This window comes from Physella acuta, unplaced genomic scaffold (assembly GCF_028476545.2).
Source record: "Physella acuta isolate Inbredline_101_S28 unplaced genomic scaffold, ASM2847654v3 ptg000218l, whole genome shotgun sequence".
Taxonomy (NCBI): Eukaryota; Metazoa; Mollusca; class Gastropoda; family Physidae; genus Physella; species Physella acuta.
Genome location: NW_026731737.1, coordinates 452,992 through 468,854, shown reverse-complemented (window position 1 = coordinate 468,854; position 15,863 = coordinate 452,992). Strand labels below are relative to the sequence as shown.

At 34.4% G+C, this 15,863-nt stretch overlaps 1 protein-coding gene across 3 annotated transcripts in view; it reads right to left on the bottom strand.

Moving 5' to 3' along the window:
• Positions 1-1,188: 1,188 nt before the first annotated feature.
• The window catches only part of LOC131937671 (alpha-latrotoxin-Lt1a-like), a 43,003-nt gene continuing 28,328 nt past the window's right edge, over positions 1,189-15,863 (bottom strand). For 2 of the 3 annotated variants that reach the window (XM_059295271.1, XM_059295270.1), the window contains exons 6-16: positions 14,840-14,958; positions 14,647-14,718; positions 12,817-12,915; positions 7,473-7,578; positions 6,952-7,085; positions 5,731-5,986; positions 5,409-5,569; positions 5,003-5,116; positions 4,542-4,677; positions 3,815-3,992; positions 1,189-1,508 (exon numbers count right to left, since the gene is read on the bottom strand). In XM_059295271.1, coding sequence (XP_059151254.1) covers positions 1,259-1,508; positions 3,815-3,992; positions 4,542-4,677; positions 5,003-5,116; positions 5,409-5,569; positions 5,731-5,986; positions 6,952-7,085; positions 7,473-7,578; positions 12,817-12,915; positions 14,647-14,718; positions 14,840-14,958 — 1,625 coding nt within the window. In that variant the 3' untranslated portion in view covers positions 1,189-1,258. The remainder of the gene's footprint in view (positions 1,509-3,814; positions 3,993-4,541; positions 4,678-5,002; positions 5,117-5,408; positions 5,570-5,730; positions 5,987-6,951; positions 7,086-7,472; positions 7,579-12,816; positions 12,916-14,646; positions 14,719-14,839; positions 14,959-15,863) is intronic. The other variant, XM_059295272.1, reaches the window with a different exon arrangement.

Here is a 15,863-nt window from a genome sequence, read left to right as displayed (position 1 = left end):
ATCCAGAATTGGTACTTTAATTTATACAAAATATAGTCATAGGCATATCCCTAAACCATGCACCTAATCTCGCAAAAGTCGCATTTAGAGTTGCTTTCAGGCAACTTCACTTGGGAGGAGGAGGATCCGCCCCCCCCCCCCCCCCCCCCCCCCCCGCACACACCCCCAAAACATGTCTACCGTCCCATTCAACGAAATATAATTATATACTCTTTCCAGCGTCCGCCCCCTCACAGAAAATTCTACCCCTGCCCACGAAAATTTCAAGTACCCCCACCCCTCTCCGGGCAGGAAAAAGTCTGAAAGAAACACTGGTCGCATTTATAGATCATACAAACTAAAGGAAGAACCTGGGCAGGGCTTCGCCAATACCGGAAGAGATGCATGAAAAAAACTGTGCACGCTAAACACTTTTTAGGTTAGAAAAAGTTCCTCCCTCAGGTGAGGAAAAAATCTGAAAGATTATTAAACACTAATGTCGCCATTACCCGAAGAATTGCATGAAAGAAACTCTGCACGCAAACCACTTTTTAGATTAGACACATGAATTAGGCTGTAATTTTATTAAAGAGTATCGAAGACGACATTTCTTTTGAGTTTGGGGGGGTGGGGATCGGCTTAGACGTTCTTACGCGGGGGATGGGCTTCGCTTATACCCGAAGAATTGTATGAAAGAAACTCTTCAAGCAAACTACTTTTAAGATTAGATAAAATTGTCTTTTTAATTCAATGTTCACTCGAGAATCAATGACGTCATATTACAGTGTGCACTCTCCGGCTTGAGATTGTTTTCTACTATATGATCCACTGTTTCGTTTCCGTATTACTATGCATGTTTTTACTTTGCTTGTGTTTTCTCTATGGCGTTCTTGTCAGATACATAGATAGATACACAGATAGATAGAAAGATAGATAGACGGACAGCGAAACTATTATATAGAATAAACTAGCTTTATTATAAAGGATGCCTGACTGGACATTCACTTTATATCAGGATTAGTTTAAATGTAACACCAAACAAGATAATACAAAGTGCACATTTTAAGAAACAAAAAAAAAATACTATCTAACTTCTCATTGGCAAACCATATTTTCTATTGTAAAATGCACTTACTTCTGAGTTAACGTTTTATATCTTAATTAAAATAAGAAATGCATAAAGCGATAAACAATACATTAAAGCATAAACAGGATATTCGTATATTTATTTCAATGATATTTGAAAATTTAAAAATGTTCAAGATGTTTTTTAAAGATTCTATTCAGTTGAAGATTCCACCGTCCATTTAACATACGAGTCATTTAAGAGTTCAAGCGCTGAAGCTCTTTTATTAGGATCATATTGAAACATTTTATTTAAAAAATCTTCCAAGTCTTGAGAAAAAATAACCGGCAGTGCATATTCGGGTTTTTTCTCATTTCCCAGTTGAAACATGTGCTGCGCTGGTGTGTGGTCAGGCCATGGCGGATTTGTTGTGGCCATTTCCACCACAGTACAGGCCAGACTCCTGGAATTATACATAGAAAAGTGGAGATTTGTATTAGTTTAAAGAGTTTTAATTGCAGAACAATAGAGCTTATATTCCAAAGGTATAAATCATAGTTTTATTCCTGACATATATTATATATAAATATACTGATATATATATATATATATATATATATATATATATATATATATATATATATATATATATATATATATATATATATATATATAAATGAAAACATTTAATTTACATTTTTATTGAAGCTATAAGTCATTTTAAAAATGACTAATTATGACATTCAATTTACATTTTTTAAAAAAGCGTTGACATAGCTGTTTGTAGCAGCTAATATGGCACTTTCGCTAAGCCATTGATGTTCTTCAAACTTCTGTGAGATATTTGTGAAAATATTTTCAATTAAGTCGTCTTGACTTGATATCATGTTGCAAAAGATTTCTGTCAAGGTGACATATTGTAACGAGCTGTCAACTGCCCTCTTCCCATTCCCAATATCAAGCTATTGCTTTGCAAAAAGCTAGGTTGATAATCATATTGAAGTTGAACACGCATGTTGATTTTCTAGGTTAATTTCTTTACATGTCGCCATAGAACAGATGATTTCAGACACGCATCAAGCTCACTGGCCGATGTTGAACGCCATATAACTGGCAGAGTGTGTCTAAAATCACCTAAAAATAACACGATTGCTTCTTCAAAGGACTGCTCGTTTCAGTGGTTGAGCTACCGTAAAGCTAGCGTAAGCAAGGCATATGGGCCTAAGGCACATTGGGGCCCTCATCACTCTATAAAAGATTTAAACTTTTTCATTGGAAATGTAATATTTGTTTTATGTAGATAATTTTATAAGAAAATGGAAATAAACATTTTTTTTTTCTACTCTAGATATAATAACAAGTTCCAAAAAGGCTCCCAGTCTACAGACAGTGGCATTCGGTATGGGAAGTGGGGGGGGGGGGTGGTCGAACAGGGCCCATCCGTAATGACAACACTATATTGAGAGAATTAGCCTATAAATACATTTCGACTTTTTTGTGAGATTGTACATGGATCGATGCAAACATCAACTGACCGTGAAATTACCTACACCTCTCTCCTAACAATCAGCCCTCCCTGAAATTCCATCATACTAATAAAAATTGAACCATTTTTTTAAAATAACAAGCACGGGCAGTGTTTTTACAAGCTTAGTCTAACGTTTGTAAACATTTTTTTCTACTTTAATGACAATTTGTTTGTTGATCTAATTTATCTTTTCTAATGTGGCGCTATTAAAACTATAAGTTTTTGGTTTTCTAGCAATAACCAAGAAACTTTGGAAAGTTGTTATGAATACTGCATGGTAGTGTTTTTTTCCAAGATATTTTTCTAGAAAGGTACCTGAAAGAAACTCTGCAATTTAGTAAGGTTTCTGGCATATTTTTTTAAATTTGATTTCGGATGGTGGGTCCCAGCAGTAAGGCAGTGCGGTTTGCCATCCATATTTTCTCAGCGGCAACTTAGCATCTGGGGTCCGTTGATTGGATATCCGGCGCGACGGGTCTGTGTTACTATATAATTGCACAGGCGCATCTGCCGGCGCCCCGGGCGGTAGTGTAACCTGGTGCGCCCCGGGCTCCAGCATGAACACTATGGCGCCTATATTCGTTTTAATGAGCGTCATCCACTAGGAATACGAAAAGCTTCTCAAATCGATTACCAAATCTAACAAGGGGTTTTCCTCCAGCGCATCAGCAGGAGTAAAGGTTGGGCTCCCCGAGATAACCGCTGCTACCTGAGTGCAAGGGATCCGTTGATTGCGCAACCTGCATGGGTACTACTTGTTCATCGATAAAACTGCAACATGGGCGCCTTGGACGCCCCCGGCGTACGGATGACACCAAGCGTAAGCGCACCCTTTTTTAAAGTTTTCTATAAGAGAAAACGCACGATGTTTTTTCCGCCCTTCTTCTCACGTTTTCTCAATTTTGCAATTTTATTCTCAAAATTAACATTTAAATTAATAAGGCTTTTTTTGGAACCCTTTGTCATACAAGAATGAAACATTCCACGTACATTTAGCATTATACCCTGTATAGATACGTTTGTACATTAAGTATATAATTTGATTTGTATTTAGCGCCACCCCCTAGTTTGTGTACATAATTGTACAAAACAAATTTAGTTTTGTCTAAAACTTAACAATTATTAACAAATATATTTATTAAACACCCAGAAATGTGTTACATTTTTTTTACCCGTGCGGTCTACCCTTAAAAACTAAAAATGTTCAAATTTAGTGGGCTTCTAAGTACAAACATTCTTACCAAATATCAGCTTTACAATCATAGGGTGTATTATCTGTCCCATTTAATACTTCAGGAGCGACCCACTTTGTTGTACCGGCATTATGCGTTTTAGCTGGATTTGAGTTAGTCAGCATTTTTGATAATCCAAAGTCGGCTAGCTTTACACTGTTTTCATTTTCTAGTAAAACATTGTCACCTGTAAAATATAAAGTGCTTTTATAACCATGTTTTCTATACATGTTTGCATATTTTAAGACATAAGTTTTCTTGGAATCAATTTTGAAATAACCTTAATCATTAAAATGTGACTTGGTGTGTTACTTATCAGTTATTGTATTATATACTTTCAGTGATTAATTTTCATAAATTGGGAAAAATATATTATCAATATTAACTCTAATGACGTATGTGCTTTTGCTTACCACACTATCTCTCCATCTGCCGATATCACTGTAACAGGTAAACTATACTTCTCTTTTCCGATAGAACGTAAGTCTTACTAGTTACTTTTTTTAATGTATCGTTTAGTATAATGTTACTACTTTTAAGTAATTTATTTAATTTTAAACAATTAAAAACTTATTATGTTCTATTATATCTATTATATCTATAGTGCCGTTGTGTATAATAATATGTGAGATTGTTGAAAACGCAAATGCTATCGTCGATATTTAGACAATTACACAATTGATTTCAATTATATTGTTGTCAAGCGTGTGTAATAAATAATTAATAAACAATCAACCTTTTATATCCCTGTGAATAATTGGCGTACTTTGGTTGTGTAGAAAACTGAGTCCTTCAAGGATTTGCCGAGCGAATACTTTGAGCTTTTTCTCAGAGAGGCCATTCTCTTGTTTTATATACGACTTTAAAGACCCCTAAAATAATTTGTTGTGTATAAAACAAAATTTGTCTTTTTACTTTAGTTTTTTAAATAAATCAATCCTAATATATAAGTAAAAATTTAAAAATAAATTAAACGTACATTTAATCTGTTTTAAAATCTCAATATTATCTACATTTTAAATATAATCTCACAGAAGTAATGATTATATATTCAGTTATTTTATTTACAGCATGATGTTTTTGCTTAAACTGGTTTCCTTTCTTTATTACTTTTTTATTACTTTTTTTTTATCGAAAGCATTTTTATATTGGTTTAAAGTGCACAAATTGTTATAAATATTTGTGATAAAAACTTACCATAGGCATATATTCAAAAAACAGGTATAATTTGTTTCCTTTCTTTTGAAATCCGAAATAACTAATAAGTCTATGGTGGCTAACTTTCAACAAAATTTGTAACTCGGCATTTTTCTGTAGATATAAGAAAATGTATAGATTTGCATCACTTAAGTAAAAAAAAACTTTTGATAACTCAAAACACATTAAACAAATGGTGTACACACAAAACAAAGAGTGTTCGATGCTTTTTAATGGTTCCAATATGATAATTTTTATTTGCATTTCAAATGTTTTTCTGAATATTTAATTTATTGTAGGAATCTTACAGTCAAATTGCTATGCTTTCTAATTTAAAGAAACGACCAAATACAAATGTTATTCTGTGTAATTGAATTACTTTGTTATGACATTTAAAAAACTTTACCTGATTTTCTAATATTCCGTCAAACGTTTCCATTATCTTTAATGCAAACTCTTTAGACGTTGGTTTGTTTAAATCTTTTAAGAGATAAACACATCCGTACGTTCCTTTTCCTAGCGATGTGGACTTTTTCCAGTGCTCAGGAAGTTTTGGAGACACGATTTCTTAAACAAAAATACAATGTTTCCTTTTTATCTACTGTGATATACTGCCACCATTTCTAAAACAATATAACGCTAAATCTATATGCAAATCACAAAAAGTTTATACATGTAATACTATATGTGAATATTGAACTTGTTTTATAATTTAAATTTCCTTATACCTTCTTTGTTCTGAATAATTATTGCGTCCCGTTTTACGAGCCATAAAATCGAGACTGCTTTCTTCTCTAGAATGTGAGTTCCGCAAATTTGCATTTTCTCAAGTAAAGACATAATGCGTTCGTTTTCACAAATTTTAAAATTTCCAGGAATTTTCTCAGCAATAGCCAACAAACAATCTGCAGCAGCTTCTTGTTCCGTTATGTTTGTGGAGCTTATGCCATCATACAAACAGTCAAGCGGTTCGGAGTCTAAAATCTGTAAGGATATATTAGAACGTTAGAAAATTGAAATTTAATCCAAAAAAGTAATATATTACACACATGCAGAGGCGTAGCTAAGAAAAAGGCTGACCCGGGCGCCGACCCTAAAGGCGCCAACAAGGTGGGCTACATTTTTAGAACTGATTTTATACTGCAGTTTTGAATTACAAACAGTGTAAGTTAAGCAATGTAATGGCTACAAAACTTTACACACTAATTTAACTGTTTTCTACCTTAATTGTTAAACTGTAAAATATGGCATATCTTTAACAAAAACGTGACTGGAATAAAGCGCTTGCCAGATTTTCCTAGGTGAGGGGGGGGGGGGCGTTTTTTCGTTAACATCGGACGAGTTTACACTAGATTGGGGAAATAATAAACATTAAATCTTAAAAAAGAAAACAATTGCATCAAAGTGTTTTGTGCGTTTGCGTTATCAAGATGGTGCAAGGAGGGCAATGCTTTTTCGCCAACTAAAATTGCAAGGATGTACACTGAATTTGTGAATATATAACCTTTATCACCTTGAAAAGAAACGAATTGTACTAAAATATATTGTACGATTGTGTAATATTTTTAAAGAGCTAGTTACGTTATAGCCATCTTTACAAATGTGTATCCGACACATTGTTTTCGTCAACAAAAATTGCAATGATTAATCTTTGGTATATAGATCATTCTTTTAACACTTAGAAATGAAACCCATTGCAATGTATTAAAGCGCAGAATGTAACAGTTAGTTAGTTAGCTAGTTAGCTAGTTAGTTAGTGAGTTAGTGAGTTGGCGAGTGAGTGAGTGAGCGAGTGAGTGAGCGAGCGAGTGAGTGAGCGAGCGAGTGAGTGAGTGAGCGAGTGAGTGAGTGAGTGAGTGAGTGAGTGAGTGAGTGAGTGAATGAGTGGGGAGCCAAATTGAAAGTCACTAAGCCTCTTGACAACATCTATTGTAAATAATAATTCTCACCTCAAAAATTAATTTAGCTTTGCGACACATTTTCGTCAGAATTTTTATCCAAGATGCCAAGTTAAAATCCTTGTACGATCTGCTTTTATTTTCAATAGCTTGACAGATTCCCTGAATACACATTTGTGCATCATCTATTTTTTTAAAATATAGATTTGTTTAAATTGAAATTGCTTTTTTTTAAAAATAACAACCCACATGTTTATTTACATAGCTAAGTTTATTGTCAATGAAATCTAAATTTTAAAATGTTAGCTTACTATTAAAAAGTATCAAATGGAATTTGTAGTGTGCATTGCTAGTTATAAATATCAGGCAAAAAATAATGTTACAAATCAAATCTATATTGACCATTTTATGATCTTTGTTTGTTTATTTTAAATTGCTGCTATCGTCCAAGTCACTATGGTTGTACACTATCAACATACGTTAACTAGGTAATTAAGAACTAAACGAATAATATATTTAAGAAGATACACATACACACGTTGTAGACTTTATAGATTGAATAGAGAAAATACCTTTTTCTGGAAACCATGATCGCTTGCTGTTGTCTATAAACACGTGCAATAGTTTAATGTCGGTTGTTGCATCTGGATCTTTATCAGTAACACACTTTAACATTAACTGCATTGTATACAAATTTTAAAAAAAATCTGAATTGTAAGTTAGAGATTTTAAAAATGTTTTCAGGAGGTTGAGATAATATATTTGAAGAGAAGGTTTATGTATATTTCAAAATACTAGTTGGTTAATTTAATAAAATACTAATTCAGAATGTGTTTCAGCTGTCAATAAAAACAGAAATTCTTTTTGTCAGTGCTGTTCTTAGTATATTATTTATTAATTTTACAACTTGGAACGGCAAAGATCATGTGTATAATATTGCGTAATATCATTAGTACTTTATAACTTCATTTTTTATTTGACAGAAGAAAGACAAGTAAATTTTCTACTTATGTAAGACATTTCGTTTATCTCTCTGAAAAAAGTACTGAAGTTATAGGCTTTTAAATAAACAAAAGGAGAATAAGTTCCACTTCCAGCCATTTATCAGAAATCGCTAAAAAGTTGACACAAAACTACCTATTTTATATAATAATTATATATGAAATGTTGTAATGGTACCCATGTTATCGTGAATAGTGACAAACACACACATAGGCTACACTCACGGAAATAATATCAAAATTGTAAAAATATGTTTTTCTGACTGAGGGAGGTGTAAAACGTCTGTGAAAGTCTCGATTTCGATTTTCTGCATGCTAACAAAATTTCCTCTATACTTTAAAACTTGTTATTTAAACGTTTATTGTGTATGCAGTTTTCTTTTCAGTAATTCAAATGTTTAATAAAATAGAGTTGCATTACTAAAAACTATTACGCGCCGAATTTAACTTGACAATGTGTGTATCATAGTGATAATAATAATAGTTAGATAGCTTCTAATTTTAGAAATTGTTTATTAATTCATATAACATTATTAAACATGTGGAATTTAGTTAAATGTGACGACAGCTTGCATTATCTACAACACGGGTTCCCAACCTGGGGGTCGCGACCCCCCTGGGGGTAGCGAAGGTCTTTCTGGGGGGTCGCCAACTGGTATACTATACCTTAACCCTTTGAGCCCGCCAGGCCGGTAAACCGGCTTCAACATTAGGCATATATGTCCGAAAAGCCGGTTTTCCGGCCCGATGATCTAGCGTCATATTCCTAGCGGCCTGTATACCATCTAATTAAATATAATTAGCGGAATACTGACTAAAACTGCGCATATGTCTTTTTAGTGCGTGATTATGATTCTAAAAATAGATTTTAGGAAAAGTGAAAGTGTTTACATTTCGTAGCAATGCCGCTGATACGAAAAGTTGAGCCACGGCCATCGACATCAGCACATAAAGTTGGTGCAAAAGATGAAGCAAAAGACCGAAATATCAACAAAAGAAGTAGAATGACTGCATTTCAGGCAATACATCTACTTATTGATTCTGATGAAGAAGATAATATTCCTGGTCTATATTATGATGATAGTGACGTTGAATTTGAGACTGAACTCAGTGACATTGAAATTGACAGTGACAATTAAACTTTTCTAGTACGTTATGATGCACGTGGTGCCAATGACAAAGACTTGCCGAAACGAAAAAAAAACTGTTTACTGGAGTAAAACATGCGAAGTTTTTCTTTGCATCGGGTCCGGCAGTGATAACTGTTTTGAAAGTTATCACACAAAAGTGGACTTCTGTCTATGAACTAGTATGGCCAGGTATCAATAATAAAAAAACAATTATTAAATATAAATTTGTTTCTTCTATGTTCTATCAAAACAATAATTACGTGTTCGTTTTACATACATTTTTCTGTTCATACATTGTAAACAAATAAAGAATTTCAGAATCTTTCTGCTTTGATGTTTGATCCTGAGTCTGGATACAAAATTTTGTATGATTATCTCAAACGGTTCAAAAGTTATAGGCAAAGTTAGAAGCAGATAAGTGAAAATTGGTTTTTCCCTGGGAGCTCAGGTAATGGGAGAAACTAGGCAAGGGAGGCCAGGGCTCAAAGGGTTAGTAATTTGAAACAAAACATAAATATTTAGAAGCATTTTTTTTTAAAATTCGGCTTCATTAACATCACTGGAAGAAACAAAGCGCACTGTACAAAGTTGTTCTCAGTCACGAATCTATGAAATCTTCAAAACTAAAACGTCGTTTGAGACGAGTCATTCGGAACATACCAAAAAATACATGGAGTTCTTTCGTCGGTAAGAAGCTAGTTGCAAACGCCAGAGACTTGATCGAACAGGAAGTTTTCACCAGCATTAGTGCAAGCATCAAATGAAGTCGCGATAGAAAATGCCAAACAAAAAAAAAAAACAATAGGAGAAAATCTCATCAAACGCTGCATGTACGTAAATGTTAAATAACACATTTTTATTGAAATGAAGCTTTCACCGTTGTTTGCTTTTCAAGTTCGCAGTTGTTGGTCTGTGTCTATATTCATGCGGATGATAGCAAAGAAGAGTTGCTCTTTTGTGAAGATAGCATGGAGAAAATAAATACCTTTTTTTGAAACTGGATGATTAAAATGGGTTAGAACGGCTGTTGGGGTTAGTACGGATGGTGCGCCATCTATGTTTAGCTCAAAATCGGGCTTTCAGAAAACAGAAAAGATTTAGCTCCCTAACCACTGCCCTAACCAATCGACATCAAGAGTCCATTGCTAGTATAAGTCGTAAATTATATAAAATCTGGGGCCTTCAAAGAACTGAGCAAAAACAATATAGATCACGAGGTTCTGCTCTTCTACACTACAGTACGCTGGCTGTCAAACAAATTGTTGTAAATTGTGTTTTTGAATTGAAATCTGTAATCAGATTGTTCTTGGAAGTGCAAAGGAAACAAGACCTGTTGGTATACTTAAAACGACATAGAGTGGTTGAAGAGAGTATCATACCTAGCAGATGTGTTCGAACATCAAGATAAGCTTAACCTGAAGCTTCAGGGAAAATGAACGAATATTATAACTTTCCATGATAATCTCGGGGCATTTTTATCAAAGCTGCAAAATCAGTAAAGAAAATTAATCTTGGAAATATTGTAAATTTGAGAAACTGTGCGGTGTGGTAGATGAATCTGATTATGAGATAATTTTAAATTTTGAAAGAAGCGATTTCTGGGCATCTTGAATCTCTTCAAAACGAACAGCATCGCTATTTCTCTGAGCTGAAAAAAAGAAGAATCTGCATTTACGCATTACCCGTTCTCTTCTTCCCTCGATGTTGCCAGCATTCCCGATGAATTACAAGATGAATTCTTTGAATTGCAGAATGATTCCGAGTAAGATGAAAAACTGCAGACACACTTTTGGTGTAGTATTCACCATTCATACCCAAATGTAAAATTGATTGACATTTCGAGAATATATTTTCAACTCTATTCTTCTATTAAAAACAAAATTAAGATAATTACAATGACATAGGTTGGCGTTAACAATTTTTTTTTAAAAATTAAAAACTTAACCACGAAGGTTTAGTGAATAGTATGCAATTTTACTCATGTTATTAAAACAGTTATCAAAAGTTGTTCATATTGAAAGTCTACTAGAAAATATTTTAGTGCTTATTAATTTCCCTACTAATTTCGGCTTTTTAAATCTATGGGGGTCGCCACTCGAAAAAGGTTGGGAACCACTGATCTACAAGTCTTGACCCAAGTGCCAACTTTGAAAGGAATGTGTCAGTTAGAAGTGATCTATGACTACAGATAGACCAACGGACGACATATATATCTATAATAATAGTTTCGCTGTCTGTCAAGAACGCTCTGTCTGACAAGAACGCTCTGTCTGACAAGAACGCTCTAGAGAAAACACAAGCAAAATAAAAACATGCACAGTAATTCGAAAAACGAAATATGACGTCGACACATTTAGCGTAGAGTAGAACATAATCTCAAACCAGAGAGTGCACACAGTAATATGACGTCATTGATTATCGCGTAAACATTGAAAAAAAGGAAATGTTGTCTAATCTAAATGGTTTGCGTGAAGAGTTTCTTGCATACAATTCTTCGGGTAGGGGCGAAGCCCCACCCCCCGCGTAAGAACGTCTGAGCCCCCCCCCCCCCCCCTCCCCTACTCAAAAGAAATTTCCTCATCGATACTCTATAATAAAATTACAGCCTAATTAATGTGTCTAATCTAAAAAGTGGTTTTCTTGCAATGGGACGGTAGACATGTTTTTTTTTGGGGGGGTTGGGGGGGGGGGGGGGGGGGTGGAGGGGGGGGGGTGTGTAGGGGTGGGGAGGGGGGTGGGGGGTGGTGTGTGGGGGGGGTGGGTTGGTTTCAGTGTTTCTTTCAGACTTTTTCCTCCCCGGAGAGGGGTGGGGGGTACTTGAAATTTTCGGGGGCGGGGGTAGAATTTTCTGGGAGGGGGCGGACACTGGAAAAAGTATATAATTATATTTCGTTGAATGGGACGGTAGACATGTTTTTTTTGGGGGTGGGGGGTGGTGGAGGGGTGGGGGGGGTGGTGTGTGGTGTGTGGGGTGTGGGGTGGGGGGTGGGGGGGTGGGGGGGGGGATGGGGGGTGGGGGGTGGGGGGGGGGTGGTGGTGGGGGGTGGTGTGTGGGGGGGTGGGTTGGTTTCAGTGTTTCTTTCAGACTTTTTCCTCCCCGGAGAGGGGTGGGGGTACTTGAAATTTTCGGGGGCGGGGGTAGAATTTTCTGGGAGGGGGCGGACACTGGAAAAAGTATATAATTATATTTCGTTGAATGGGACGGTAGACATGTTTTTTTTTTGGGGGGGGTGGGGGGTGGGGGGGCGGTGTGTGGAGGGGGTGGTGTGTGGGGGTGAGGGGTGGGGGTGGGGGTGGTGTGTGGTGGGGGTTGGGGTGGGGGTGGTGTGTGGGGGTGGGGTGGGGGGTGGTGTGTGGGGGGGGTGGGTTGGTTTTAGTTTAGAGAAAAGAGACAGCACTATCAGCCTAGCGCCCGTTGTACCCTTCCTCAACGGGCCATTTTTCTCGTATATATATATATATATATATATATATATATATATATATATATATATATATATATATATATATATGTTTATATATAAATATATATATATATATATATATATATATATATATATATATATATATATATATATATATATATATATATATATATATATATATATATACATATATTTATATACATATATTTATATATAAGCAAGTGAAATAAAATCTTGTAATAACAGATGCATACCTTAAATTAAATCTGCAGGTTCCTATTAATGTAATAATCAAAAGCATCTTAAAAAATAAAAATATTAGTAATAAACCCTGAATAATGATTTAGGATAAAATATTACTGATATTATTTCTTCCACGTCCGGATGCTCAGTGTACTTTTCATTTTGCAACACGTGCAGTATGATACCAGCAGAGAGGTTTGAAAAAGTAGTCCATTCCTAAAACAAACGTGAATAAATATAACTGAAAACTAGTTCTTAGAATATTACATATTACACTATGAGTTATTTTTTTTTTCTAAGTGACTTGCATAATATGTCATTTACGAATACTTCACAATTGAATTATATTTAAAAAAAAAATAAAAATATGAACACGCATGCTCATTTAGTAGAATTCTGTAGTCACTAAATACCTTAAATGGAACAAGCGAGAACGATATCCTCTAGAGCCAAGATTAGTATACCCTTGTATTAAGTACAGTTATACAATCCAGATTACATGATATTTATCTTATATTTTAGTCTCTCTCTCTCTCTCTCTCTCTCTCTCTCTCTCTCTCTCTCTCTCTCTATATATATATATATATATATATATATATATATATATATATATATATATATATATATATATATATATCACTCTATGGAAAATGCCCTTTTTTAAAAGAAAGTTTGACCACTTGACCTTTGTCAAATATGCGGTTAGTCCACTTGTAGTTTTTATTAATAATTGCAAAGATCAATAATAGTTTTTTACTCTACTTAAAGACTTGTGAGTGGCCTAATTGAATTATTGCTTTACAAAAGAGAAAATAAATAAAGTAACAATTAATACTGTAATGAATTAATAATGTAGACTTACTTGTAACTACGAAGCACATATCAGAAAGCATATAATCAAATAAGTAGTACTTTTTATTATTAAATTAATAACAATGCCGCACCTTTACGCAACATTTGTATTCATCATCATCGTTTCTTTTTTGTGCCCAAGAAACATAAGACCGCCAAAATAGCTCCCTCGATTTTCGTCGGTCACCAGCAATTTTCCTCTCAGTCCCCCATGCCATTCCTACTTCTGCCAGCTGCTTCCCCGCTGTGTGCCCTAACTTCTCCCTTTGCTTTTCTTGCTTTCTTTTTTCTTAAGGTGTCTAGTTTACCACCATTCTTGTTTTTTCTTCTGAAAACGTGCCCCATCCATCGCCATTTTCGTTTTTTAATTTCTTTTTAAACTGCTTCCTTTTTCATCTCTCCTAGTAATTATTTGAGATAGTGTTAGGTGTTATCCTGTGCAAGCATTTAGTTTGTAAAGTATCCAGTGATCTGCTGGTGAAGTTTTTACTTTCTAACATTAGCTGTCATACAGTAGGACGTGAAAGACATTACCTCTGAAACGTCTGCATTTGGACTTGGAGGGGATGTTTTTTGCATGGTTACCAACTGGTGCAAAAGCCTTGCCGTGGCTTGGCAGCCTGTGTACCCTGACGACCCCCAGAGCTAGGCCAACGGGAGTGTCAACCCATGGCAGGTTCAACCAAGCTGGTCAGACAAAAGCTAGTATCCTGGTATTTCAGGTTGGGGGTTGAACATAAGGCTAGTAACCCTAACCCAGTAAAAGGGAAACAGTTCAAATAACGGATGTAGATGAAAACTGTGATAAAGAACTAGAATTCTGGAAAAACTAACGCTAGACACCAATACCGAGCCTATAACTTTTGCGTTAATGTTATTAATGATGTACATGTATGGTAAAGCACCTCTGATCAAACTCCCACAAAGGTCACATCACCATCGCTCAAAGTCTCTATGGTCATATCAACTGTACTCAAAGCTTGATGTAGCAAAAAAAGTGTAGGCGAACATATCGATACAAAAAACTATTCAAATATTATATTTTTATGTAAAATAAAATGAAGCTATGCTTAAAAATACACTACTTTTTTTTACCTTGTTTGAAGTATCCGATAACTGACGTAAACGCTGTATAAGTAAATCTACAACTCCTTGTTGTGCTACAGTCTGATTCGAGAAATTTATAATAATATTAGTAAATACATATATAACTAACGGTATAAAGAGACAAAATACCAACTGCACGTTATTATATACTTAAATTAATGCATAGCATATTAAAATTTACCTTTAGAAAATTTCTGCTGACGTTGCTAAACCATTTCAGTGTTTGAAGGATCGTGCATATAAATCCCGGTGCTTCAATGTGCAGCAATTGTTTCTCACGTACTACTTGAATTGTGATTTCTATTGAGTTCATATAATGTTAACATTTGTTATTGTTGGCGAACAAACAGATACATTTGACATACAACGAACAACCAACGTATAGTGACTTGTCAATCTCATATATATATATATATATATATATATATATATATATATATATATATATATATATATATATATATATATATATATATATATATATATATATATATATATATATATATATATATATATATATATATATATATATATATATATATATATATATATATATATATATATATATATATATACTAGGCATACTGCCTAGCTTCGCTTAGGTTTTCAAAAAAATTGAGGAATTGAATAATTAATTAATAGGTGATTGGCTGCTATCTTAAATGCTTAGGGCCTAAATCTATACAGTGGAGTAATTTTATTCTACACAAATATTGTTGGAATATTCGAAAACTTATTACTCTCACGGTTATTAGAACTGCAAGGGCTTTCTCAATAGTATCGATCAAATATTATAATAAATTACTTTCGCAATTAATTGTTACAATTTCAGTACTATGCAAAACTTAATTTATAACAAAATATTTATTTAAAACAATGCCATACTCTATGTTTTTTATTTTTTTCTTGAAAAGAGAATACAAAATATTTAAAAATTATTACATTAAAAAGTTACTTCCCCTGTTCATAGACCAAATGACCAAATCTCGTATAATGAGAATTTCACTCGCTGTCACTTTTTAGCCCTCGTTGAGGGTTTTGAGTGAAACCGACAGTTTTCCTTAAAGGTCAAGCCATTTACCTAAGAGCACGCAAAAAATTAGCCAGATGTAAAGACGGTAAGTGCCATCAAATCCGTTTTGAAATCACCCTCTGTTTTTTCCATAAAATACAAAGATTATATAGGGAAATACAACTGGTCAGTT